The sequence below is a fragment of the Fusarium sambucinum genome, chromosome I (assembly GCF_050947815.1).
Source record: "Fusarium sambucinum isolate potato_lamoka chromosome I, whole genome shotgun sequence".
Taxonomy (NCBI): Eukaryota; Fungi; Ascomycota; class Sordariomycetes; order Hypocreales; family Nectriaceae; genus Fusarium; species Fusarium sambucinum.
The window spans coordinates 8400725-8427801 of record NC_139294.1 but is presented as its reverse complement, the minus strand read 5'-3'; the positions used below and the strand labels follow the sequence as shown (position 1 = coordinate 8427801).

The window sequence follows — 27077 nt, the reverse complement described above, 5'->3', positions numbered from 1 at the left end:
TAGGTGACTCTTTGAATTTATTAGATTTATTATATATAACGTATTGTGTGCTTCTTGGGATAGCCTGTGTCTCTTTCTCTGTTTAATTACAATATTTGGTATCGTGAAATGAGTGTCTATGCTGACTGTCTTTCGTCTTGTTCAAAGTCGCTGTCAAATCCAACCACCTAGTTGTATATGTGCATGCTAAGGTCCATTAAAGCAGGCAGAAAAGAAAATGCCTCCCGTTTTATCGTTGTTCAGTAGATGTGAGAATAACATTAGAAAACAGCAAAGGCGAGAACTGAAGAGAAATCTTGGAATTCAAGAAATCGTGCTTCGTCAAAACATCGAGACAGAAAAAGAAAAGGTAAATCGTGTCTCGTAAAATGGTATGCTCAGAAAGAAATCGTTGGTCGTTGAAATTTAGATAAAATTGCATGAAGATCGTGAGTCTTGAAAAGGTGTTCAAATGATTCCAGCAAAAACAGAAACAAATCGTAATTCGTCGTCAATTGTTGAGATGCCGTGAAATTCCATGGGAGGTTTTGGAATCAGGACTGTTCTCGTAATTCGGGTCATCAAAACAGGACATCTTTGTAAAATGGTATCAATGCCCCCAACGTTGTTTAACGCCTACCACACTGAGCGTGATGATGGCACCAAGGATGAGCAAGCCGATGATGGACATGCCTCGGTTGACCTTCCTCCACCAGATTGCACTCGTAAAAACGGCGTCCTCTTTGCCGTCCACCTGGAATCCGTCTGACTTAGACGTACTGTTGTTGCCCTCGACATCTCCGGCTTGAGTAGCCGCCCTAATAGGAATGAATGCAGCAAACATCCAAGCTAAAACATGTTAGAGCTTGATTTCTGTATAATGATGTTTTGAACCTACCCAATGGGAAAATAAATCCCACCACGAACATTGTAACTTGAGCATTGCGCCGGCCAGTCAACTCACTCCTCGCTTCCCATTCCGACGCTGGAGGCTGCCAGATGCTGTGCTGGAAAGGCCGTCGATCCCGGGCTAAGTGAGGCGACCAGATGCTGGAGGTTTGTTTCTTGATGTTACGCACAACAGCCAGTACGGGGTGAGCTGGCGCCGCGCTGACGTCCATTGAGCCTGTGTTTGAATGTTGTCGGGGAAATGCGTCACGAGGTCGGCGTCTGGGAATGCGAATGTTGGTGGCATTGGCATCCTGGCTGGGTGATCGACTGAGTTGAGGCTCATGAAGCTCGCTTTCGTTGAAGTCCGAGTCATACATCGACTCCATTGAAGGCTGAGCAGCCAACCACTTACGCTCGCCACTGCCATAGTAAACCCTGCAACCAGAGAGTTAGTCATGGTATTTTCTTGATTTGGAAGAAAGTACTTACTTGGCCCAAGCAGGAACTGCAGCGTTGAAGCTGGCAGTTGATCGCAGGCTACGATCTGAGGCATAGCTTGACAAGAACCTTCCCATTCTTGTTCGTGAAGGACGATGATGAAGTACTTCCAAATCGGCGAGGCCATCTCCATCTTCATCATGATCGCGAACCAAACGTATTGTGCCAGTCGCGGGATCACGGGCTGAGTTTCTGGCATATGTGGCGGAAGGGGGTTCTAGAGAGCTATTTCTCGAATGGGACGGAGTGCTGCCTCTTGACTGCGAAGGGCTCTCGACGTGCTCTTCAAGGCCAAAGAGTGAGGAGGTCATGCTCAAGACATGCTTGCTGTGATCACTGCCACGTCGACGGGGAACGGAAGATAGCGACAGGGTGCGAGATGCGGGCTCGCTGCCACCCTCGCTTTCTGACATGACTGTTGACAATTGGCCGCTCCATTGGTGAGTCCGTGATTGAGGTCGGCCTAGGTCTTGCCACGAAGGGCCAGCGTGCTGGAGTATTGTTGGCGGCCCAACAAAGAGAGCACGAGTAGCTTCTTGAGTGAAGATGGTTGACAGTGAGGTTATCGATGCAGAGCGAGATCGGATAGTTTCACGGGATCGGGTTCTGGCGAGGGCAAAGGTATCCGAAGACCTCCTTTTCCGTGGCTGTAATGGGGCAACAACCAAGCTCTCTTGAGAGAACTCAGGCTGTACACGATGCCTGACAGCAACGATAGAGGAAGAAGCGGAGTGACTGCGGTGGCTACCGTGAGTGACAAAGTTGACGTTGCTGTCTTCGGTTGGTGGCCGAGTGCTGGCGTATAATGAAGCTTCTGCTGAAGAGGGATCACCAATTAACTCAATGTTGGAATGAATCGACGATGGCGGCAGGCTACGCAAGTCGGCGACGTTGACTGGTGAGCTCTCTCTGTAAGTTTTGATGTTGGTTCTGTTGGATACAGTGGTTCTTGTTTGATCAGACGACGAAGAGTGGAAGGATGTCTTCTCATTAAGCCACTTAGAAGGACCTGCTTCAGAAAGAGGAAGATCAACCTCAGGCAGTGGAGGGAGGGACAATTCAGCTGTAACGTCTTGGGTCTCTGGTTGTTTTTGCTTCACGTCAGGAGTTTTAGGTACCTTACGCAGGCCCCCAAACAGGCGGTAGTTCCACGGTGACGAATTGTCGGGGGTTGATGGGTCTTGAATCCGAGACGGAATAACTGGAGAACTGGGCTCTCGTTCTGCAAGAGGAGTCAAAGGTGAAGTTGGCCGGCTTTGACGATCCTCGCCTATCGTACCCACAGATTCTCGGCCGTAAGAGGTGTTGCCAGTGGTGAAAGATGGGGGAAGAGACCAGAGAGATTCGACTCTTGAAGACATTGAAACATTATGATACTGTACAGAGAAGGTTTTGTCAGGGTTAACCTTGATAACCTTTTTACGAGAGGGGGGTCTTGGTGAGGCTGAAGGTCCGCGAGAAGGTGGGCGTGAAGCAATAGAGGCATTGTCATCGTTATCATAATGGGGCGCCCAGGAGGATTGGCTGGGTTCATAATCGGATGATGGATATCGAGCCAGGCCTCTGAATGATGACGGAGGTAACGCAGTCGTTTTCGCTCGTGCTCTTTGCAGGGATGGTGATGGTGTTTCAAACGGTGGGCTGGAGGAATGCGATGTCTGACTCCGTTCAAGTTCCGTCTCGGTCTCGGTATTCGTGTCAGCCTGGGTAATGGTCTTGGACGATGTGGCAGTGGCATCTGATGCAACCCGTGGCGGACTGTAAGGAACAAGGCGAATCCCAAGACGACTGCTCTGAGCGTTGTTCTGTGAATTACTTCGCTGGTGCAATGCCCGACGAGGCGGAGAGCCAGACGGTGAGACCGACATGCTCTACGCACAAGGCGACAATGACAACAGCTCTAGTTTCCAGGACATGAGAAATCTATGAATAGTATCCAAAATTCTTGCCCTTGAAACTGGCAAGACAATTGATTTTCGAAATGGTGAATATCGTTGTAGTGTCTGTATACTTTGAACTCGGTTGGCGCCGGAGGTGGGTCAAGGAAGTCGGATATTCAGACAAAACGATTAAAGAATTAAAGGCCACAGCAGCTTAATGGCATCAATGAAGCATCAATCGTTCCAAAAAAGATCGGATCAAGCAAAGATCAGACAACTTAATTCGAAACAAGCTGGGGTTGTCGGTTGAGCGTCGCGAGGTGGATCGTTCGCGTTTCGGCTGGCTGTGAAAGAAAAAAAGACTCGATCGAGAGGATAGAGCAATTGAATCGATTACCAAAAATGGAAGACAGATCCAGAAGAGAGAGAAAAAAGACGAAGAAGCAACAATTAGTTTAATTAATTAGTTCGGTACCGTTTCCAAGGAGTGTGTTGAATATCAAAGTGCTGAATGAGTGACTGGCCAGCGGCCGATTAGAGCGAGTGTATGTAGGTTGGTTGGGAAAGGACGAAACGTGAGAGAGAAAGACAAAAGTTAGGATCATGGGGAAGGAAGCGACGGGCGGGTAGGTAAGGTAACTAAAAAGAGCAACAGCGGTCCTCCCCCATGCGACCAAGGGCGGCAGGCCCAGCGACCTGCACCTGCTTTGGGTAAGCTATGGATGAACAGTATTATGTGGGTATCTCGAAACCAGCTTCTTGCTTGCTTGCGTACAAGGTCACGGCTTTGCGGTAATATTCACTAAGTATCCTAGGCCCGGACCAGACGAAAAGACGAGGGTATGGAACGATCCGACCTCTCCGAGTTAGGCCTCCTAGCCTCCCCCTTACAGAATCTTTCCCATCGGGCAGGCTTGGACGAGACAATATTAGGGACGGGATAAGACACGACACGACACGATACTGGATCGAACTGAACTGAACTGAACTGCTGGAGTGGTTCAATTGGACCAGTGACGTGGATTGCGCAAACAGGCGTGAACCAGTGGTTGGAAGCGCCATTGTAACAAGTCTGCAACTAGCGGCCCTGGGATATTACCATGCTGCAACAGGGGGTTCCCCTGCAGGCCTCGGCGCGCGCAAGATGGGACCGTTGGAGAGACAGGGGGCCTGGCTTGGTAGAGGAGAACGAGACGAGCTAGGTGACCTGAGGGAGATAAGGGGAGCTCTGACGGACAGGATAAGACACCACGATTCTTATGGACCAACATTGGTTGCAATCAAGGCTTTGGGAGTTTCCCGGTGTTCAATCGATTGCAACCAAAGAAAGCGAATCAATATGTCGAGTTCAGGAGAAGAAATCTTAAGATCTCCTTATACAACTCGCGGCAAGCTCTGATTTGTCCCTCAGCACACCACCAACTTTTAAGAACTAAGGTTGGGGTTGCGTTATTGCGGATCAGATCTGTCTGAACCGGCTGAGCTACCGGCGCTAGGGGAACAAGGTCGTCTTCCAGTGTGGCTGTGTACTGTCCAATGGCCCTGTCTATGCAGCTGTGAGAAGCCAATTCCTTCGATCTTGTCTACGATAGATACAAGAACTGAATGGATACCTGGAGCAAAAGACAAGGCTCGGAGAAATTACTGGGACCACATTTGCCAAGTGGCAGATCATCAATGGATGCTTATTCCTAAAGATATCCAGGAAGCTGCAGGAAACGCACAGGTTTCACTGTTTCATCAATCATACATGCAGGCGACAAATTCTGGAATAATTGATCGTTCGGTCTGGAAAACGGCAGTTGTCCACGTACTGTCCAGCTGGCCTCCATGGTCGCCTATCTGGCCTTCTATGATGCTTTCTCTTCCGGGCGCTTGTTTTACCTAAAGTACTTAAGTTGTTGTGAGCTGGCAAAGTACACATCTGGCTTACCAAAACTGGCGTTTATACATGTACACAAGAGTCAGAATCCGGCGCCTGTTCATCCACTTATCGTAACAGCGCTTCTCAAAACCAAGACCTGCAGAAGGGTCAAGACATGCAAATTCTCTCCACTTGGCTGCCTTCAGAGCTGTCAGATGCGTTCACTGACTCCGGCTCAGGGGCACTGACAGCCATTCCTCAACGGCATATGGCAATGAAACCAGACAAAAGGGTCTTTAAGCGTTGAAGGCGTTGGTGTGGCTTTGCCGCGCGCAATCTAACGACTCCCGTGCAACGTGTTGAGCTAGCCTTGTCTCGATCTGAAGCGTGCTGTTCTCGTCGTGAGCGTTTGTCTTGTAGGTAATCGGTTCTGGAAAAGAGACAGGTAGTTATTACTGGTTCCTGCTTTGAATGATATCTTGAACATCTACATACTTGTCGCGCTCACATGGTTCTTTAACATATTCTCTTTCATTCCAGCCATTATTCTTCTCCTCTTTACAGCCGTTATGCCATCCAACGACTCACATTGCAGTAGTCAAAACCGGTACGGGTAGATCGCCCGTCCGCTCTTAAGGGTCCAACCCAGCCCATCTATCACCGCCTCTATCCTCAGCACTAACAAAGTCCCGCTGCACCTAACTAATGCAGGTACCGTTGTTCACTTGGGGTCACCTCACTTCTTGATTCATGACCTTGCCCTAGCCAAAGGGGCATTGCGGCTGAGCAAGCCTGGCATGTCTTAAGTGAGTGGTATTGAATATTGGAGTCTACCAATCCAAGAATTGGATATCGTCTAGTCATGCACGAGTGTCGATGAGTATTTTATCCTTTTTCACAAAACTATTCCCTCCACTGGACTAATGTCACTGCTGCATTCGTGTTTGGGTCGTGTTTTATACCCTCCCCACATCATTTCGCTTCCCTCAATAACTCTTGTGCCATGCAGCTCACCGCATATAATAGTGTATGCAACTCCATGAAGCGATATGCAAGGTAAAATGAAGACGAGCGAAACCATGCCATCCCTCGTTAGCTTCCTCATAAGCCTGCACAATTTTTCTTTGTTGGTCCCTAACGTTTTTTTAGTACGCCAGTCAAAGCAAAGCTGGCTATTCCTTGGTTGGATTGATTGGATAAGTAAGCAAAGTCCGATAAGACATGAATAGGTAGTGAACAATGGTTTTTAGAACAATAGGAATAGACTCTTTCGTGGCTGGCGATGGCCTCTGCTTTTTCTAGAATTGATTCATGTCGGCCTGTGTTGGCTTTCCACTCTCTTTGATAAAGGACTCGTGATGCTGACTTGACTTGACTTTGCCCCATTCAACATTCCCGCAATTGTCCTTTTCACCCCTCAACCTCTCTACTTAACTTCTTCCATCTCCCCATCGACAACAACCCGAAACTATTACAACTTCAAAGCCTGGCACGTTACAATGTTCAACCCTGGTTCAACGGGGTTTTCGCCTCCTCAAGCAGTAGCCTTGCTGGTGAGCCCAACCGTCTCTCATGAGACTCTACATACTAACTCATTCTCAAGGTTGTCTACTGCCTCATCTATGTAATCCCCCTTTACTTTTCAGCAGCGACCAGGCCTTCGCCTACACGGTCTAGGGATGCTCCCGAGGCTATTCGCGCACGCATATTTGCCGTGTCGCTCTCGACGGCTCTTTGCTCTCTCATAACGCTGTATCTGCTCTCATCCCATGGCGCTGTAGCTGTTCACGAGCCATTGCATTTTATGGGCTACTGGCCCCCTGGGCTCATTGATGCTGCTCGTGCTCTGTGGCTCACAGCTTTGCTTTTCGCTGGCCCCCTGTACGAGTCTCTCGTTATCGACGGGACTGCTCGTCAATGGCTTCGCCTCGAACCTCTGAGAGATCTCTGGTCTGACTGGCCCACCTGGAGAAACATGGTAGCGGTACGTGCACTTTGAAACAATTTGATCTCGCTATAGAGATTCCTTTCATATTTTCCCCTGTTACTCCCCTCGTCTATTGATCTCCACAGAGCCTCCTTCTCACACCGCTTGTCAAATCCATGTAATACTAATGATTTCATCAGGGACCCATCACCGAAGAATGTCTTTTCCGTTCCGCTGGTGTTCCCTTGCTTTTGCGTTCTGGAGCTAGTCTCACTGGCACTATTTTCATGTCGCCGCTCATCTTTGGTCTGGCTCATCTTCATCACTTTTACGAGTTCCGCATCACGCACCCTCGGACTCCCCTGCCTGTCGCCATTGCACGGTCTCTTCTCCAGCTCTCGTATACTTCGCTATTTGGAGCATACGCCACCTTTTTGTTCCTGCGAACTGGCAGCTTGCTGGCCGTCGTGCTCGTGCACACTTTCTGTAATTGCATGGGCCTCCCACGCCTTTGGGGCCAGCTTGACCCGTACTGGCTACCAGAGGGTGACCCTGCGGCCGCCTCGTCTAGGAAGATCTGGACTGCGATTTATTACGTACTCCTTGTAGGTGGTTTGATTACTTGGTGGCAGAACTTGTACTCGTTGACCGAGACACCCATGGCTTTGGCCAAGTTCTAATATTGTTTGTTTACTTGGTTAATTCATGTATTATCTCGCACGTGGGGAATTTATGATATATCGCATGAAAAAATGAAACATGGTCTCTCACAGACCACGCTTTGATCCCGTCCTACAAACTGGCTAATTGCTTCGGAGATCAGGGTGGCTCAACCTCACGTCTGTGCGTGGATGGGGCTTCCAAAATCCCATGTTGACCAAATATTGACGTGACTGAGATCTTCCGTTCCATCAAGCGAGGATTTCTAGGCATTCGTCTAAGAAAGTCAATGAGTAAAGCTTTTATTTTATCTCCCCAATGGCAGCTATGGAGTCGGAATCTGAAAGCCGGGCAGAGAGCCAGGCATCGAGAAGTCATCACTATCACTACCTCTCGTTCCTCGTCGCTGCCGAATAGTTCCTCGGTCCCTAATTTCTGCGTCGCCGCGTGCCTCTTCTTGAGGGTCCCGGCTAGCATCCCTCCCCTTTGATCGTCCGATGGGCACGCTTCCTTCGGCCAGGCCGTCATCCGGGCCTCTTGTGTTCTTCTTTCTCGGCCATAGACTTGGGAGAGCAATCTCCTGGAATCGCGGCTCAACCGCCCGTTCGTCAAACCAACGATGAAGTCTCGACTCAATCAATTGGGCAATCTTGGGCACGTCCTGTAGCCGAGAACGACTGCCCAGAAGACTTCGAATAGAAAAATCCAGCCTGTAGTCGTCCAGAAAGTTGAAGATCATTCTGGTAGGTGTTGACTGTGAGGGATTGCTAGGGATAAAAGAGATCGAAAGTGTACCGCTGAACCTGACCACCGAAACGGCCAATGCAACAGGTAGTACAGCAGAGAGCTTCTTCGGATAGTTGAGCAAGAGCTTCGTCTCCACAGCTAGGGTAAGCATGTCGCTGAGATCGACGTCCATCCGCGCTTGGAGCCGTGTGCCATCTCTCGCTGCCTTGTCCGGGTCGAACTTCTTTCCATGGCCAAGACTCACTCCATCTTCATCCACAGGGATGATTCGACAATTGCTCAGAATCGGAAAGTCTTCTCCAAGACTCAGCTCAGTGACCCTGATCTCATCGATAAAGTCCGGTCTCGATCCCCCATTCATAGCTTTACTCAGCGAGTCAAGAATAGCATCGTCATGCTGTGCATCACTACGGAACTGGGCAATAGTTTGCCCAATGAGAACGTTAAACCAGTCGAGACTCTCGGGCTGATGGCTATCAACATTGTAGTATGTCTTGCTGAGGATGGACCCAATGGTGAGTGCTGGAGGGTTCCTGAGGACAGTAGACTTCTTGCGATTAAGCTCCCTGTCCTGGCGGTTACCAGGACTTCGGAGACTCAACAAGGAACGCTTGTGAGCGAGCGTCCGTGACCGTCTCTCGGTAGCCCGTAAAGAAGCTGTGACATCTGGTGAGGGGGGGTCTCCAAAGATGAAGAATTTTATGAAGGCAGCCAACACCAGGACCACCGACAGTTGCCCCACGATAAGACCCTGAGTGAAAGATAGACTATTCAAGATAACACGTCAGATCTGGGTAATGGCTTTGATGAATCAGTATTTTGTGGTGTTCACTTACGTTGGTTCTGTCGGTTGGGGACAAGTATCACCAGCCATGATTGCAGGTTGTTGATGGAACTGCCACCTAAAAGATTTTGCTCTCTTCTGTGACGTCCAATTCTTTAATCTCGAGTTGTCAAGTCGAAAGCTAGCAGCATGTCGACATTTTTAGTCGATTTTACCAATTGATGTCACCGAACATGGTAGCTTTATCATGATGAGGGCAAGTGGTTTGAAGTGGGTCCGTTGATGGAGCTGTAGCTCTAGTAGCCTTTGTGTTATGTAATCATATTTGGCGTCCATCTCAGAGGTGTCCTCCCTGGGGAGGCAGGTGATAGGTAGGTGAGAAGAGTAATCATCAAAGAGAACACCAGTGAAGCGCGGAGTCAAGTACTGTCATTTCTTTTCATCAACTTCACTTCCTGCTGAGCGTATATTCCAAGTACCGTTTAATTACAGCCAAAGAATAACCAATTACGCGGCCTCGGCGAGCCGCCTCAGCCATCATCATGGATGTCGCCCAAGCAGTCTCGGGGTACATCAACAAGGTGGTCGCGACGAGCGATACGTCGTCCGCCAAGATGAAAATCCTCTTGCTTGATAGAGAAACTGTCTCTATTGTCTCAACTGCGGTCACACAGTCAGCTCTCCTCAACCACGAGGTCTATCTTATCGACCGCCTAGACAATACATCTCGTGAGAAGATGCGACACTTGCGATGTCTATCTTTCGTGCGTCCATCGCCTGAATCAATCCAGTTACTCATAGACGAGTTAAGGGACCCCAAGTATGGCGAGTACCATCTTTACTTTACAAATGTCGTGAAGAAATCGTCTTTGGAACGATTGGCCGAGGCAGACGATCATGAGGTAGTCAAATTGGTGCAGGAGCATTTTGCCGACTATACAGTCATCAACCCGGACCTCTTCTCTTTCGGCTTCTCTCTTCCACAGCAACGCATATGGGCCGGAAGTCCAGATACATGGAACCCTGACTCACTGCAGCGGTGCTCCGAAGGCCTTGTCGCTGTATTGCTCTCGCTCAAGAAGAAGCCTTTGATCAGGTACCAGAAGACGAGTCCGCTAGCAAAGAAGCTAGCAACAGAGGTCCGATATCTCATGACACAGGAAGACTCACTGTTCGATTTTCGAAAGGTCGATACACCTCCCATTTTGCTCGTGCTGGATCGTCGCGAGGATCCAGTGACACCGCTACTCACTCAATGGACGTACCAGGCTATGGTTCATCACCTCTTAGGCATTCAGAACGGTCGTGTCGATCTCAGCGATGTCCCTGACATCAGCCCAGAGCAGAAGGAAATTGTTCTATCACAGGATCAGGACCCTTTCTTCAAGAAGAACATGTTCCTAAATTTCGGTGATCTTGGAGGCAACATTAAGGAATACGTTGGACAGTTCCAGTCCAAAACAAAGAATAATGAAAACATCGAGTCAATATCCGACATGAAGCGGTTTATAGAGGAATATCCAGAATTCCGAAAACTCTCTGGCAACGTTAGCAAGCATGTCACCCTGGTGTCAGAGCTCAGCAGACGTGTGGCGGCCGATAATCTGCTCGAAGTCAGTGAACTAGAACAAAGCTTGGCTTGTAATGACAACCACGGAACCGATGTCAAGGTATGGTTACTGTCACATGAAGCTTGATGCATATTAACCCGATCAACAGAATATTCAGCGACTTATCCAGTCACCAAACGTTACATCAGAGAGCAAAGTAGGCCTTGTCGCTTTGTACGCTCTCCGTTACCACAAGCATCCGTCTAATGCCTTGGCCATGCTTACGGATCTTCTCGTCGCTGCTGGAAATGTATCGCCACGGGACGCAGATATGATTGGCAAGGTGACGGCGTACCACACATCTCTTCAGGCGTCACAATCTCAAGGTGGAATCTCCGAGATTTTCGAATCGGCAGGCATTTTTTCGGCCACTTCAAACCGCTTCAAAGGCCTCAAGGGTGTAGAAAACGTTTACACACAGCACAGTCCTCTTCTTGAAACTACTTTGCAGAACTTGATCAAGGGTCGACTCAGGGATCAACAATATCCCTTCGTTGAGGGTGGTGGCGCTACCAAGGACAAGCCGCAGGACATCATCGTATTCATCGCTGGCGGTGCAACTTATGAGGAGGCCAAGATGATTGCAGAACTAAATGCATCGAGCCCAGGGGTACGGGTTGTTCTAGGTGGCACCACGATTCACAACTCGGCGACATTCTTAGAAGAAGTGAATGATGCTGTCAGTTCATGGCCGGAGAGCCGTGGTAGGAGGTAAAGGGTTCATCTGGATAAGAGCCGTGTTTTATTGTAGCGTGTATCTTTTAAGCCATCTTAGATCAAATGATACCAGATCTTAATCGCCATTTGTTCAGTGACTCTCTGAACAGTAGTTTACCAAGTACCCTGCGTATCTGGATTTGCAGTCCTTGAAAGTGTACAAATTAAAGTCAGCTCACATTCTTTTTATTTCAAGTAATTTGTTCTTTGTAAGGGACAATATATTTCACAAAGTCATGATCTCATCTCTTACTATAAATCCATGATGGGATCGGATCGGGATATAAGTGTGTGAATCTTAACTTCTGATTGGACAGGCATGGCCCATCAATTTAGCGCAACTATTGTACTTTCTGGGGTTCAGTCCCTTGAAATTCAAACATTGGTCATCATAAAGGGCAAATTTTAACATCTTCAACAACATGAGATGCGCGCACTACTGAGACCCAGGACAGCCGTGTTACGGCATCAATGGTCAATTCCAAGGCGAAGATGTCTTGCGACTGTCTCCAGCGACACAAAGTAAGCCAAGCCAACTCCATGGATTTTATTTTGATATGGCTTCCCGTCGCTAACACCCCCACCACAGGCCTTATGATGTCGTGGTGATCGGAGGCGGCCATGCTGGCGCCGAGGCATGTGCTGCTGCTGCGAGAGCTGGAGCACGAACGGCTCTGATTACTCCAAAGATGGACAACCTCGGAACATGTTCCTGTAATCCGAGCTTCGGTGGCATTGGCAAAGGCACAATTATTCGAGAAATCGATGCGCTTGATGGGTTGGCCGGCCGGATCATCGACAAATCTGGTGTACAGTTTCATGTTTTAAATCGACGAAAGGGCGCAGCTGTTTGGGTATGTCATCTCAACTCGAGGGTTGGTAGATGTTGATGGCTGACAGGTACACGACAGGGTCCAAGGGCGCAAATCGATCGCGATCTCTACAAGAAGCACATGAGGGCCGAGCTCACTTCGTATCCGAACCTATCAATTGTACTCGACAGCGTATCCGACATCGTTCTCACACCTCAGGATTCGACGGACGGCGCTTCGAGTCGCATTTCTGGAGTACGTCTCGAGTCGGGCCAGATCCTCCCAACAAGCAAAGTCATTATAACAACTGGAACATTCCTCGGTGGTGAAATTCACATTGGTCTTAATGCGTATCCCGCCGGTCGACTTGGTGAGGCAGCGACCTTTGGATTAAGCAAATCACTGCGCGATGGGGGCTTTCAACTGGGCCGACTCAAGACAGGCACACCCCCTCGAATCGACCGAGCGAGCATAAACTACGACGTTCTGGAAAGGCAATACGGCGATGACCCACCGTCACCATTCAGTTACCTCAACGACACAGTGGCAGTGCAAGAACAACTCACTTGCAGCGTGACGTATACAAACGAGAAGACTCACGATATTGTGCGTGATAATCTTGACAAGACGATCCACATCCGAGAGACAGTCAGAGGCCCGCGCTACTGCCCCTCGTTGGAATCCAAGATCATTCGGTTTGCCGACAAGACTCGACACATCGTGTGGCTTGAGCCGGAGGGTTTTGACAGCCAAGTCATCTACCCGAACGGCCTGTCTATGACCATTCCCGCTGAAGCGCAGGAGGAGGTCTTGCGCTCAATCCCAGGCCTCGAAAACTCGAAAATGCTTCAGCCCGGATACGGTGTCGAATATGACTACATTGACCCACGAGGCCTGAAATCAACATTGGAAACAAAGGCCATTAGCGGTTTATACCTGGCAGGCCAAATCAATGGCACAACAGGATATGAGGAGGCAGCCGGCCAAGGTGTTCTCGCAGGAATTAACGCAGGTCGCTCAGCTCGAGGTCTGCTAGGGGTTTCTCTTACACGGGGTGATGGATATATCGGTATCATGGTGGATGACCTTATCACCAAAGGCGTCACAGAGCCTTACCGAATGTTTACGTCTCGTAGTGAATTCCGCATGGCCGCACGTGCTGACAATGCTGATTTCCGACTAACATCCAAGGGCCACGAATGGGGAGTTATATCCGACAAGCGCTGGAACAGTTATCGCGATGAGCGACAGCAGATAGACGACCTTACAAAGGCCTTGCAGTCGGTATCTTTGAGTCCAAACCAATGGATTGAGAAGGGATTCCATTTAAAGCGTAACTCAACTCGTCGGGATGGCATCGATATGCTCCGGCTCTCAAGCACAACCACGCGTATCGAGCTCGAGCAGCTTACGTCAGTCGTGCCGAGCATTATGGACTTTTCGCTAAAGATACGAAACCGTGTCGCCATCGAGGCCTTTTACGCTCCGTATGTCAAGATCGCCGAGGCGGAGCGAAAACGATTCACTAACGACGAGCGCGTACGCATCCCTATTGACCTCGACTATGATGAAATTCCTGGTCTTGCCTTGTCGGAGAAGGAAGCCCTCAGGGCAGCCAAGCCGGAGAATCTTGCACAGGCAAGGCGTGTCGAAGGTGTCACTCCATCAGGTAGCTTGCGTCTACTAGCATACGTCCGACGCAAGCCTATACGTGAGGTATTAGGGGAGACAACAGAGGTTCCATAGAGCCAAGGGGTGGTGCATGTATGCAGAAGATGGTAATTAAGCCGCATACAACGAGATTCAATGTACGATGATCAGGGACGATGCATGGATTTGGCGTTTTCATATGGGACAATGGAGGATTATAAATAGGGGCCTTGAGAAGTATATATATAGCATATGTAAGTGTCATAATCATGTTTCTCGAAAAGTTACAGGCGGAGATTCCGGACAAATGCGATTTAGAATTTGTCTTGGGCTTGTTTTGAACAAAGGGGTATACATAACATATCAAGCTCAAGGTTGCGGGCCGTCACTAGTGACCTTTTGACTTCTTTGTTTCTCTTTTCTTGGTGTTTCATTTGACCTCACTAGCTCCGCGTTTGAATCTGAGTCAACAAAGGTACCCGTTGCACTCGTGCTTTCTCATCGTCTGCCACTTTTACTAAATCGTACAGAAACCATAATTCTATGGCTTTTTTGGCGTTTGCTTATTGAGAATTTTAACGGCGTCCTTTGTGTAGATGTAGCTTGCTCCGCTCCAGATGGTGGTGGCAGAGACAACATATCTGGGCAACCATGTTAGTAGTGATACCCAAAGGATTGAAGGAATTGAACTTACTGCATGATTGTTAAAGTAGTGGTCAAGTCTGCGGTCACAATAGGTGCAGCTGTGGTGACTCCAACAAGAGCAAGCTGCAGGAAAGTGTTGTACTTGCTAATAGTCGTGGGGCGTACTTCAGCTGAAGGGAGTGAAAAGTCCCAGTATCGAGCAAATGTCTTTGGTGGCGGTAGGGAGATCCAGCGGTAGTAGATTGCAGAGATGGCAAGACCAACGTCACGGCCGAGGATAATGGTAGCGCACCAGACTTTTTGAACAGGTTAGCTGCGCTATTCACGATGGGTCAGGATGGGGGAGGCAAAACGCACGAGGCAAAGCACCCTTGGCAGCAAGACAGATGGTCAAGATGGTCATGAGCATCTTGTCAGCCATGGGATCAATTACTGTGCCCACGACAGTCTTGCTGTCCCAGCGTCGCGCGATCCATCCATCGAGCAAGTCGGTGATGCCTGCGTATGCAAAGAGGCCAACCGCCCACGCATGCTGGTCGTGTAGAACGAGATATCCAATAACAGGGGCGGCAGCGATACGCGTAAAGGTTAGAATATTTGGTACCGTGTATATATCTTCGTGCAACACTTCGGCGGATCGTGAGGGCGTAACACCTTGTGTCGTCGGGGGATGCGTTCTGGGCAAGGCCAGGTCAGTCAATCGCAGTCAATTGAAGTTCTCGGTCGCGTACTGACCCAACACCTTTCTCGTCCTGCTGCTCTTGATTGCTTTTATTATCTTGCCATGAATGCGATTTTGTGAAGAAGAGGCTTTGTAATTTTGCTGGTGCCGTGTGCCTCGGCGCAAACCTCACAGCAGCAGACCTTATGCTTATGTTTGCAGCACACCTTGTCGCTGCCCGGCAAGCTAACCTCGCGGATATACTCATATCGTCGCTTGGCTTGACTTGGACGTTTTTGTTTTCAGAAACCGGGCACTGCCCAGACGCTCAATCGATCGAATTCACCCACGATAATATCTTGTTGGCCCATGTATCCGATGATGGAGTCGTGCTAAGGTTTCTCGAAAGCGATAAGACCTGATAAAGATACCAGCCCCGCCTAGTTGAATATTGATATCATACCCCACATTGCTTGTCTGCTTGTTTATCTGACACGATGGGCAGTCAAATTCCTTGCCGTAACTACTAATAGCTGATTTTCATTTTATTTTTTCGTTTAAATCGAGACTACACGTCTTATGCCTAACCCAGTCATGAAGTTGTAGTCCTCTATGAACTCGTCCTCTTCTATTTTCCTTATTATTTAGCAATCCGTAACTGTCTCTTGGAGATAAGCAGAAGAGGGTTTAAGAGGTTAGTGATGATGAGCATCAAGAATGCTTAAAAGATATATATATATATAAAAACACAGAAACAACCTCAGTAGCTTTCTATCTATTATCACCTCACGGGCAGTCAAGTTTAAGATTCTCTTCGGTCACATTTTAGCCCGTCAAGGAAATCGTCACCAACGCAGTAAATTATCTAGTCTAGTGGTCTGCAGAACTAATCTAAAATAAAAAAGCCAACATTAACAAGCAAATGTCAGTGCCAACAAAGGAAAGGGTCTACGGGGGGTTTGAGCAAAAGGTCCCCCCTCCCCCTCATCTTCTGATTTCTCCATTATTACAAGCTTGGACTTGGACTTGGACTTGGACTTGGATAAGCCCAAGCCCACCCCAGTCTTGCATCTAAAAACGGCCATACGATGTAATTACCTATTGCAGGACCAGGAGCTTTGTTGGAACATGCCGTCCGTCGTCGTAGCGCAGTCAGTGTACAGTAGTTCATCACTGGCAGCAGCCCCCGGTGGCATGTAATTAGTTTAGTCGCATCCATCCAGGTCTTAGTCCCACCCATTATTCTCCTCGATCTTGTCACTTGTCTACTAGTAGTTACTCTCCAAGTGAAGTTGGTGGTACGCTACGTTCGTTGATCCTTGCCTTTAGGTCCTGTTCTTGTCTTGATGGCTCGTCTCATGTCGCCTCGCCTCGCCCTTAGCTCCAACTTGCAGTACCTCATCGTGCCGCGCGTCAATTGAGTTCAGCGGTACTGTACGGACGTATCCTTGTCTCGGATTGACGGCTACGGATGTCATGGCATGTTACATCCCCTTAGGGTTAGAAACGGCACGGTACAGTATTGTGCGCTCGATGCTGCTGACCTGGGTTCAGTATATGCGCCCAGGATGATGAATTTGATTTCACAAACAGTATCGTAACGAATGTGGAGTGTAGTTGGGATATTATCTCCCCGGACCGACAGCCCGCTCAGCCCAGTTTATTAAGGCACTTGTTGATCAGGTCCCTGGCTACCAGATAGTTAGGTGGGTAGGGATGTATGCCATGGATGCCCTACCCTGCCTTTCCCTGCATCTCGGGCAGAGCCTTACTGTGCTGTGTAATGTACCCTGCGAGAAACCGCAACCGTTGATAAAACAAGTCGGGGTACCACCTATTGGAGGAATACCTAGTGTGGTATGGATATCATATCAAAATGGAAAGAAAGAAACGGGAAGAAATACATAGGTAGTAAATGGTGATGAAAACGAACAGGGTCAAGGTCAAGGTCAAGGGGCAAGGTCCAGGTCCAGGTCATGGATATGGATATAGCACTCAGCGCGACCTCCGGCATTGGCTCTTGTGCCCCTCCACCCGTTCCTCCTTCCAGGTACCTTTTTCATCATCATGATTTGATGATGCACTTGCCGTTCTGCAGGCCATCTCTTGCCTTGTCCCGTAATTGGACAGATGTTCCTACTCTCTGGGCTCCCACACTCCATCCCTGTTCACGTCGCTTCGCTTCCATCCTTCCCTTCCTTTCTCTTTCTCATTCTCATCCCCTTGTCGTCTTGTTTGAGACAACTGAAGCGTGCAAAAAAGTGGGAGAGCCGAACAAGGCGTCACTTCAGCTTCCCATTGGGTGGGATTCTCCAATTGGCTTTTGTAATCGTGTGTCATAGCCAACACCGTCAGCCCGTCAAGTACCGAGCTACAGCGTCTTTGCATAGGTTGCAAACAGAACCCCAAACCCGTGGCTTATGAGCGCATCTTGATGGACTCAAAGAACAGAAATTCAGTAGCATGGGCAATTTACATACCCAATGATGATGATGGTAATAATAACAGCTATGCGTTGCGTTGCGCAGCGCTGCGTCGCAAGCCCGTCCACCATGAGAGGAGCGTCGTAAAAACCTGTCACGGCTCTCCCATCCCGACTACATATCCTATTAACCGTCTTGGGTATGGCGCGGGACCTTCTGGGTATGGCCATGGCTTCTTTCGAGTCCCAGTCCTCAGGACAAGTGCGGGCAAAGTGGTCAGCTAGGCAGTGAACTAACAGACACCCATGATCCATCCATTAACAAAGGAGAAACCCTTCATCCCCCGTCCGGAAACCCGGGGACGGCCGAGACTTCCGACGCCGGCCCCCCAAGCGCCCGACGGCATCACTTTCTCGGGTTAGTATCTAACTACCACCTCACTAAAGACAATACCTACGCATGTCCATACTATCCTGGCACTACAGCTTGACATCCCTGAGGTTGATGCGACAAGTACCTTTGCTTAGTACCCAAGACAGGCCGCGGGCACCGTATTGCTATTGTTACCTCTTTAGGACATTCGTAAAGCACGTATCTAGAAGAGACGAAATGGAAAGAAACAAGAGAGAAGAGAGCACGGTCCATATAATCCGTATACTGATGTATGTTTGTACGTCAGATCCAAAAGAAAAAGACCAAAAGGAACTCCGGTGCGGGGAATCGAACCCCGCTCGCCGCGGACTTTACTAATTGAAAACGCGGTATGCTAACCGATACACCACACCGGATTGCGATTTGATGAAAGACGTTGAGCATAGTCATGCTCATGAGTGTACATAATCATTTTTGCTAGCGTTAGATCTAAAGTGGACCTGGTCTTCATTCTTGATGGCCTTCTATAGACTTGATAGAATCCTTACTATTCTCTTCCTTTTACTGTGGTGCTAGCAGTACAACCGCCTTCTCATATTCCCTAGATAAAGGCTTATCTGTTTATCCAATGGTCACGCCGAGTGCAGGCATACACTATAGGCATGATATCAATGATCAACATATGGGGTAATGGGAAATAGTCTCAGCTTTGTGAAACAAAACAAATGAGTCAAATGTACGGCCTAAAGAGTATAAACTGACTGTCTGATTTTATCTCTTGTACCTTGAGTAGCTTACCTTTTATACCTACCCTGAGTGACTTACATGTATGGGTCGTCGTCTAAGTGGCTAGGTAGGTTAGTAGTCATCAGGGTACCAGAAAAGCTGGCCGCTGCAATCATAAGAGATAAAATTAGTAGGTCACTTTATACTCCTTGGGACATAGTCTAAGGACTACTTAATTTTATACCCCAAGACTTGGGAGGCTAACTTTTCTGCTACCCACTAGGTAGTGTTTGATAGGAAAGGTAACGTCGAAACTACAGAAATTTGTCACAGGTATGGTTATAAAAAGATTAATTTTTATTATAAGCTAATAATAAACCCTTTTATAAAACTAAATACCTACTGCCGGTATTTCCAAACAGTAAGCAGTCTTTAAAAAAACATTTAGTAGCCAGGATGATAGTTGTCGTGAGGGGCGTAGACATTTTGGTGTTGAACACCAAAACCTTGTTCATAATGTGTCTGGATGTACTGAGGGGGGTAGACATGGTGGTAGACGGAGGGGTAGACGGGATATGTGATCTGGTCACGTGGCATCTGCCGTGAGTGCCAGAGTTGTCTATCCTCGTCTGAAAGCTCGTCATATACCGGTGTGCGCAAATTCGGTAAATTGATGAGTTCCTCTCGAATACAGAGTTTCCGCAGTCCGGAGTGCTGTGAAGGCCTCATGAGACGCCCTGCCTTGACATCCTCAACAGTATAGTAGCTGACGAGGTGGTGGTGGATGCCGTTGTGCGAGATGGTTATAGTCTTCTTGAGAAGACCATTGTTCTTGAATGGGTAGGAGTCGATGAGTGACCCTACCAGATCCCGGTCGTCGTCCCCAAGCTCGCCAGCACCAAATCCTGCAACAACACTAGCACCGGGACCAAATCCAGGGCCGGCATCAAATCCAGGGCCGGGACCAAATCCAGGGCTTGGGCCAGCAGAGCCATTCGGCATGTTGGAGAAACTTGTAGCCTGTGATCGTTGACTATAAGCCTTGGTAACCCCGGTCTGCGGCTTCTTGTCCCTCTTGATAGCCTGCTTCTTCTTTCCTGGTGGAAAGGGTTGGGTCGTTTCCCGATACAATAGAAAGTTGTTCAAGATTCGGCTTGGACTCCAATTGACGCCGTCAGTCCAGCGCTTGATCCCCGAGGATTTTTCTTCGTAGACGAACACTGATCCGCTTGTGATCAGTTCCTGGCGTTCCCGATCATGTGGTCGTCGAGGCACATGCTGAAGGTGACCACACAAGCAGGCTTCGAAGATCAGGAGAGCATCGTGTGTGGTTTTGATAAACCCATTATAGGTTGTTTGAAGTTGTGGGCTTGTCATTGTTAATTGTGTGTGTGGGTTTTGGAGTTGATGATGGTTGGTAGTTGATGATGTTTGAGTTGAACTTCAGAGTTGAAGTTCAGAGTACTTGAGTTGATCAAGTTCTGTGTGAGTTTGATCAAACCCAGTTTCGGGGGCCAAGCCTGTCTTATATAATAATTTCTTGTTCCCAACAAAAATTAATTTTTGTTCACGATATTATAATTTGCCCCCGATAATTGCGTTGCTGTGCCAGAGGATGGTTAAACTTACGCAATATTCGTGGTATGACTGGCTTGCCACGCAAGTTTTGCAATTTTCGTATAGTTATGGCTGAATTGATACCAGAAGGTTCAAGAAGCAGAGTTTGATAAGGCGTAGTCAGGCACCAGATGGGTTGACCGTTGAAGACTTATGACTGTGTTGTCACTCCGACCCCCAACACGTCAGAACTGAGGCGATATTCTTTCTGGTCCTCCAGGAAGTGTAAGTTTAAGTTTGACCGCAAAAGGCGTCCAGTGTGTTAATCGATGCAAGTTGATTGGCTTGTACTGAAGTTGGTTGAAGAATATATTGACAAAGATAGCTTGTTGTTGAAGTTTAGTTGGAATGGTGGAAAGAAGGAACAATAATATAGCAGAACAACAGCAAGAAGAAGAAGGAGGGAGAGGAAGAGGAGGAGCAAGTTATGATACAATGAATTAGATGAGGATGTGATAAAGCAAGTGTAAGTGGATGTGGATGGCCCCTAGATATAATGTACTTGCCCAAAGCGAATCGAACTTAGGTGGACTAAACAGGATTGGCCAGACTAAGCTACATAAATTTGGAGACAGTACCTGGTTGCTGAAGGCCCCTAAGTCAAGCTGAGAAAAGCCAGATCGGATACGTACCTACCTACACAGCCGACGCATAGGTACCTAGGTACGTACTATTCAGACGCAGACGGGAACCAACAAAAGCCTGACCCTGGGATACGCACGCACGGTAGGGGTGGGATGGTGTAGGGGGTGAAAAGAGGGAGGGAAATATTTAGCCCATGGAGTTTAGTGTTCGTCAAGAATAATAAACCATGTGTATCCGTGTTACATTTGGACTGGGATTGAGACTGAGACTATATGCTACCTTGCCTTGCCTTGCGCCTTGCCTTGCCTTGCCTTACGCTTCGCTTCGCCTACAGTACCTGACCTTGCCTGGTCTAGCACTACCTACCTATGTAGACGACTGTATGTATTGCACCTACATACGTATGTACTGTTTTGGTAAGTGTCTCTCAAATTTCCCAACTCCACATACCTCCTCTCCTCTCTCCAGTCTGGAGATGGAAGAGAAGGGGATGGGGAAGCACGTCCCATTAGATGACGGCGGTGGCAGTGGCTGAATTAGATGGGGTCTTTACGGCCGAGAGGAGAAGCGACAGAAGAGGAGAAGAGGGGAGAAGACACCAAAATAAGAAAAGGGCCTACTTGTCAAAGATCAAATACAAAAAAGTTTGATAGATTGTGTCAAACGATATCGTTCGTCCACAGGTACCAGAGATTCGGTTCACTCTAGAAGAATTCAATCTCCCTTGATAAAAGGTTTGGGCGAATCACTGTGTTGATTTTCGTCCTTCAATTAAAAGAGGCTCTTTACCGTCTGAATTTTAAAAACTGAACCCTGTCTGTCCCTTAACTAGATCTGCCCAGTCTCCAAACTGTCGGGAGCTGGCGAAAACTTACAACCCACCTCGTCTTATTGCAGTAAGTAGTGTGTAGCAGGTAGTACTGCAATTCCTCTATTAATTAAAGATTGCAAAACAAATCCATCACATCCATGATACCACCAGTTGAATACGGATGGGATAGAACAGATCGTGCCGCGCCCCTCTCTCACTTTTTTCTCTCTCTCTCTCTCCTCTCTCTCTTTCTCTCTCGCACGTTCCTCACTCTGCCGGGGAGATTGACCTTTTCAATATAAACACGCCTGGGGTTTTCTATAGACACACCCCTCCCATCCCAAATATAATTCTCATGCATGAGTGACGCACTACCTATGCTCTTTTTCTTTCTCAAAAATATGCCATGACAATTATGATTGTCGTCTATCTCGATAAGGGGGCATGTACGTATGTGATGTGTCTGATTTCCGTACGAATTATTCGGAACAATGCCTTTCTTCGGAACTACCTAACAACTGCCGAAAGATGAGCTAATACAATGCCCCAGATTGAATGCCTCTTTTCATCTCTTTTGTTTCTGACAGGTAGGAAATATCTATTCGGCAGCCCCTCATTTTCTCAACGTGATGATATTGGATGCTCTGGCTATCCACAAGACAGAGAAAAGGCCAAAGCACCGCAGCCACCTTCATTGTCATTTTCAACAATCACAGGTCGCATTCAATGAGATTCCTTCTGCAACTTGGCCGGCTCTTCCTTTTTTGTTTTGGGCCGGGTCCTGAACGCCACGAACCCACCTGCATTCCTAACAGGGTATGCCTGTAGTAATGCCGCCCCCCTCACCCCAAACCACCACCCCCCTGTTCACGTCCGGCTTTTGAAGGCCCTGAAAATGGATATCAATTTACCGTCTTTCTTCTATGGATACCTGACCTGACCCGACCTGACCTGGTCATTGTCACTGTCACTGTCACTCACTATAACGTAGGTAATTCAACTCAAACCTGGTAATTATTAATAAACTGCATCCATGCATCGCATCCCATCTTTATCCCATCAACACCGATGCCACTATCTTCAGATTACGTATCTTTCGATCTCCTGCAATACCACTTGCATATCATCATCGCTTATGAACCATTCACGTTTTCCCAAATCATTCCGAAACTTGGATCGCTGCCGTGAGATGTAGATGTACAGAGGCTAGTCGGCAACAATCACACACATAATAGCAATAACGCATCAAACCAGCATCATGATTCCATACACAAAGACAGGGCTATCGCCAACAACTGCCGTTCTCAGCATTGTCGTCTTCTTTTTCATTCTCGACCCTCTTCTAACCCCCAGAAATGCCTGCACGTGCGCGCAATGTAACAACGCGCCCTCCGCCGTTACTCACTCCTGCATACTGTAAAACCATGGCTCTTCGCCCTCGCGGTAGCGTCGTCCTGGTTGTTGCATTGGAATTGGGACTGTGCCCTCCAACGCCATCTCCATGTCTACGTCCGTGTTCTCAAGATGATCTCTGTGATGTTGCTGTTGCTGTTGCTGCTCCTTCTGTCCCGGTTGCTTTTGTTTCTGGACGTCAACTTGTTGACTCGTATCGCGTCCCTTGCCCGGCTGCCTCGATGTCTTCCCCGCCTGCACTGATGACCGTGCCTGTGCCTGTGCCTCTGTTTCTGTCTCTGTCTCTGTTTCTGCTGCCGCCTTGACCTTGGTACTGGCGCTAGCACACTCATTCAAGTCGGTGGAGACAGTGCTACTGTTTTTACGATTGCCAACTCGCACTACAACACCGCTCTCCCAATTCCGACAGCTCATCTTGGGCTGTCCTGTCGCTCGGTCCTTGACAATGCGGCCCCTGTTTAGTACGCAAACGTCAGCATTATACTCCTATGATCGTCGCCGTTTTGTGCCAGTGCTTTCTTAAAACATCCTCAACAGGCAGCTAATTGCGCACTACAGGTGAGCAACCGCACCATTGCAGCGACCGTTGATGCTCGCTTCTTGCCTTGTTGTCTCAAGTCTCCCCATGTCTTACAGAAAAGAGGGGGCATGACAGGGGTAGTGCCCAGACAGTGGTAGGATTTGGGGTCTCACTCACCATGCGCTCTCTGACAGATTTGCACTGCCGACGTAGACCCAGCCCAGAGACATATTTGCCGCTTTCAGGTTCCCTTGGGTACTAGCTGACCCCTGGTCGCGTCCCCACGGCTCCGATCGCGTTTGCGGACGCGTTTGCAATTGACTTTGGTTTTGACTTCCCGCTTCCGTCTGTGATACCAAGATCATCTTGCTGTGCATCAGGAGCCCATGCCTGGTATTAACACAGTCCCGCACGAGCTCAGTGGGGAAGGTTGGTGCGCGCCACCATTTGGACTGGACACAGATGGTGCCCGCAGCCTGCATCAGCGCCCTCAGAGGTTAGCGTTGACTAAGTCATTTCGTTTGGTCTGGGATTTTCTTCTCTTTTTTTTCTTCACATGTGAGGATTCCCCAGTTATTCGGGATCTGCAATGACAGACACTCCAACCTGGCACACTTACATTACGCCCACCTCGACTCCTGGTTACTGTCTCGTTCGTCGGAAAATATATTCGGAAACGGTCCTTTAGCTTGTCATGCCATGGGTTCGACGCCTTGTTTTTTCCTACTGCGCCCGCTCGGCCTATTCTCGACTTGTATTCGGCCAGGCCATCGTCTCCTGCGAATCGTCACTCATCAGACCACATTATCGCAACTTGGGGCAATGTATGGGGTACAACTGCCATAGGGGCTGGGGTGCACAGTATCGGTATCGTCTTACCTCGACATGCATTGTAGATTGCGCCTACTAGGTCGTAGTTGAGAGATCCAAGAGAGGCACACTGGAGTAACGGTTCACGTATGGTTAGATTCAATGTTCGTTCTCTGGACTAGCCTGCGGCTTTGATGGCACCCACAACAAAATCGACCTCGATTGGGTCGTCAGTAGCTAGTCCAAGGGAAGCCACGCTGGTGCCCAGTCCACTGTATCCTAAACGACGTGAGCCATGGTTGCATGAAAATCATCGAATATGCACGTTCACTAACCTATTCGCTTCAGTTCGTCTCCTTGGTGTCCGCCTGGGCTAGAATTATGTATCAGCACATTGATTCGCACATGCGGGTCCGAACATGATCATCATCAGGTCATGATCCAATATTCCAAGTTCTAATGGGCTTACATGGTGTACACGAAGCCAAGGTGCTTCGTTTGCGAGAAGTCGTAGTTTGTTAGACTGCTCACCATGGACTCGCCAACGCCAGTTGCCGACAAGAATCGGCCGAGCTCGGTGCTGAATGAGGTTGGCCGATGAGTCGCGGAGCCCTCTAGTCGAGGGAGATCAATCAGAAAGACCATCTATGCAATTCATTAGCGATTCCTCGTCTCCAACGCCATCCAAAGCGCCTCGATTTCGCCAACCAACGTTCTCCATGACACCAGTCTCCCCCCAATCATAGGGGACCAGATTGGCTGTCGGGACCACAACTCGAAGATAGCCGGGGTACTTTAGCAGCTGGAGCTTGGAATGCATCGCCCCAGGCCCATTCATTGCCGGAAAGACGAACTTGATGCCTGGTGGCGCATTGGATCGCATTTCTGATTTCTGTGGCAGGTTTCGTCAGCCTACGGGGTTTGCCCAATTCGAGGGGTTTAGTGAGGGGATAGCCTGAACGAGTCGGGTTCGATTATTGATACACACCTGGGCCTCGCTGTCGGCAAACGCCAGAAGGAGCAACTTGGTCTTTCTCAAATCCAACTTGGATATGAGCCATTCATCGTCCCATTGATACGAACTTAGGAGAGCAAGCTCCAGTTTGTCCTTCTGAAAGACCTCCTCGATCTTGATGTCTTCTGACGTTCGAGGGTACCCATACGCCCATGTCCGTTTGATGGCGCCCTTGGGGTAAGGCAACAAGCTCGCCAGCAAAGAAGCAGCTACGGTCCGGGGGGGTTCGACACTTGGCGTCATTCTCTTTGGCGGCGGGACTTCTGCAACATCTCCATCTGTAGGTGAGCGACGCCGCTTGGCTAACCTCTGCAGCCTTTCCTCTTCCATCTTCTTGCGATCGAGCGAAAGCAAACCAATGCCAGCCCCGCTCGAACCATCCCCATTCCGGCGGGATGTCGAGGTCGAGGCGCACGGGATCTGCGAACTTTGCTCGTCTTGGAGCTCTTGTTCCTGAAGTGAAAGGGCAATGGCATAACGCAACGCCTCGTCTTCGTCCATATCACTCCCCACTTCGAAGGGATCTTGGCGAGACCCAGCCATTTTTTGTGTTTTTGGCCGCAGCGGCTTTCAGGGCAAGATTCCGGCAAGATCGACTGAGTTTCGGGCGGGCAACGGTTATGAAAGTGATTTTTTTCGAAATCTGAAAGGTTCACGATTTAGCAAACACCTTGTTTCTTTGATGTCGTTAAGTTGAGACCAGGCGTCTTAAGTCAGTTATCCCTGCCGATAATCCCTGCTTCTAAGACAAACACAACGCGGGGTCACGTGGGACCGTGTCAGAGTTCAAGTCTGATACTCTTTAGCGGCGCGCGTACCTACCCCAATCAGTGAATATGAGGACCAGAGAATACAGCCACCGAATGACAAGTATTAATCCTGTAATGTTTCCTCGGGCCATCCATATCCAGCGCAGTTATCTCTTTCTAATCTAGCGGCCTATTCACGGTCTAATGAGCCGAGAAGAGAGAATGACGTCTGTCAAAAGCCATGGCTTTTTCGGATTCGTTCTGGGAGTGACTTGCATGCAAGCAACGCCATCAGGCTTGGAAGTACCTATACACTGCAACGGTGGCACAGGAATGAATTTCCCCGCGGTTGACAAGGGCGTGTGCACTGGGATGTCTCAGCTGAGATACTTGCCACTTTGAAATAAGGCCCGATGCAATTTCTCGGGCATTTACAGCGCCTGGTGATAGTTGTCCCCCAGTAAGAAGAATTCGAACAGCAAGAGGCAAAATACGTTATCACAAGACCTCTGTGGGTTCGCGACAAGAAGATAACAGATTCCATCTTGTATTTCATTCTCTTCACGTGGTGTGGCATTTCCCAAACTTGGACGTGAAACTAATGTACTAAGATAATGCACAACCATAACGACTTTGTAAGTTTACGGTGATCTGGCTTGCTTACTACTTCTGTCTCTCATGCATTCAACGACTTCTTCTTCTTGGATCCAG

The 27077-nt window shown here is 48.7% G+C and overlaps 8 protein-coding genes across 8 annotated transcripts; 3 read left to right on the top strand and 5 right to left on the bottom strand.

Moving 5' to 3' along the window:
• Positions 1-490: 490 nt before the first annotated feature.
• On the bottom strand, positions 491-3236 carry FSST1_005479 (uncharacterized protein; the record flags this gene model as incomplete). Its single annotated transcript, XM_083231758.1, has 4 exons — positions 491-574; positions 620-828; positions 878-1305; positions 1360-3236. 4 exons carry the CDS (start codon positions 3234-3236, stop codon positions 491-493), a joined length of 2598 nt encoding a protein of 865 aa, XP_083088909.1.
• A 3375-nt stretch (positions 3237-6611) lies between these two features.
• Positions 6612-7719, top strand: FSST1_005478 (CAAX prenyl protease; the record flags this gene model as incomplete). Its single annotated transcript, XM_083231757.1, has 3 exons — positions 6612-6665; positions 6716-7096; positions 7240-7719. 3 exons carry the CDS (start codon positions 6612-6614, stop codon positions 7717-7719), a joined length of 915 nt encoding a protein of 304 aa, XP_083088908.1.
• Positions 7720-8024: 305 nt separating this feature from the next.
• Positions 8025-9320, bottom strand: FSST1_005477 (ERMES complex subunit MMM1; the record flags this gene model as incomplete). The annotated part of the gene is made up of 2 exons (XM_083231756.1): positions 8025-9213; positions 9283-9320. The coding sequence occupies 2 exons, from the start codon at positions 9318-9320 to the stop codon at positions 8025-8027; spliced, it is 1227 nt and encodes a 408-aa protein (XP_083088907.1).
• Positions 9321-9772: 452 nt separating this feature from the next.
• Positions 9773-11555, top strand: FSST1_005476 (glucose inhibited division protein A-domain-containing protein; the record flags this gene model as incomplete). The annotated part of the gene is made up of 2 exons (XM_083231755.1): positions 9773-10900; positions 10950-11555. 2 exons carry the CDS (start codon positions 9773-9775, stop codon positions 11553-11555), a joined length of 1734 nt encoding a protein of 577 aa, XP_083088906.1.
• Positions 11556-11984: 429 nt separating this feature from the next.
• FSST1_005475 (tRNA uridine-5-carboxymethylaminomethyl modification enzyme MnmG/GidA) lies at positions 11985-14115 on the top strand (the record flags this gene model as incomplete). The annotated part of the gene is made up of 3 exons (XM_083231754.1): positions 11985-12079; positions 12147-12411; positions 12469-14115. 3 exons carry the CDS (start codon positions 11985-11987, stop codon positions 14113-14115), a joined length of 2007 nt encoding a protein of 668 aa, XP_083088905.1.
• A 445-nt stretch (positions 14116-14560) lies between these two features.
• FSST1_005474 (cardiolipin synthase) lies at positions 14561-15593 on the bottom strand (the record flags this gene model as incomplete). The annotated part of the gene is made up of 4 exons (XM_083231753.1): positions 14561-14660; positions 14714-14960; positions 15022-15341; positions 15400-15593. 4 exons carry the CDS (start codon positions 15591-15593, stop codon positions 14561-14563), a joined length of 861 nt encoding a protein of 286 aa, XP_083088904.1.
• Positions 15594-19290: 3697 nt separating this feature from the next.
• FSST1_005473 (Gti1/Pac2 family-domain-containing protein) lies at positions 19291-20223 on the bottom strand (the record flags this gene model as incomplete). Its single annotated transcript, XM_083231752.1, has 1 exon — positions 19291-20223. One exon carries the CDS (start codon positions 20221-20223, stop codon positions 19291-19293), a length of 933 nt encoding a protein of 310 aa, XP_083088903.1.
• A 2918-nt stretch (positions 20224-23141) lies between these two features.
• On the bottom strand, positions 23142-26160 carry FSST1_005472 (tyrosyl-DNA phosphodiesterase-domain-containing protein; the record flags this gene model as incomplete). The annotated part of the gene is made up of 10 exons (XM_083231751.1): positions 23142-23179; positions 23275-23726; positions 23970-24268; positions 24412-24569; positions 24672-24732; positions 24808-24881; positions 24938-24975; positions 25072-25247; positions 25315-25494; positions 25591-26160. 10 exons carry the CDS (start codon positions 26158-26160, stop codon positions 23142-23144), a joined length of 2046 nt encoding a protein of 681 aa, XP_083088902.1.
• Between the last annotated feature and the right edge of the window lie 917 nt (positions 26161-27077).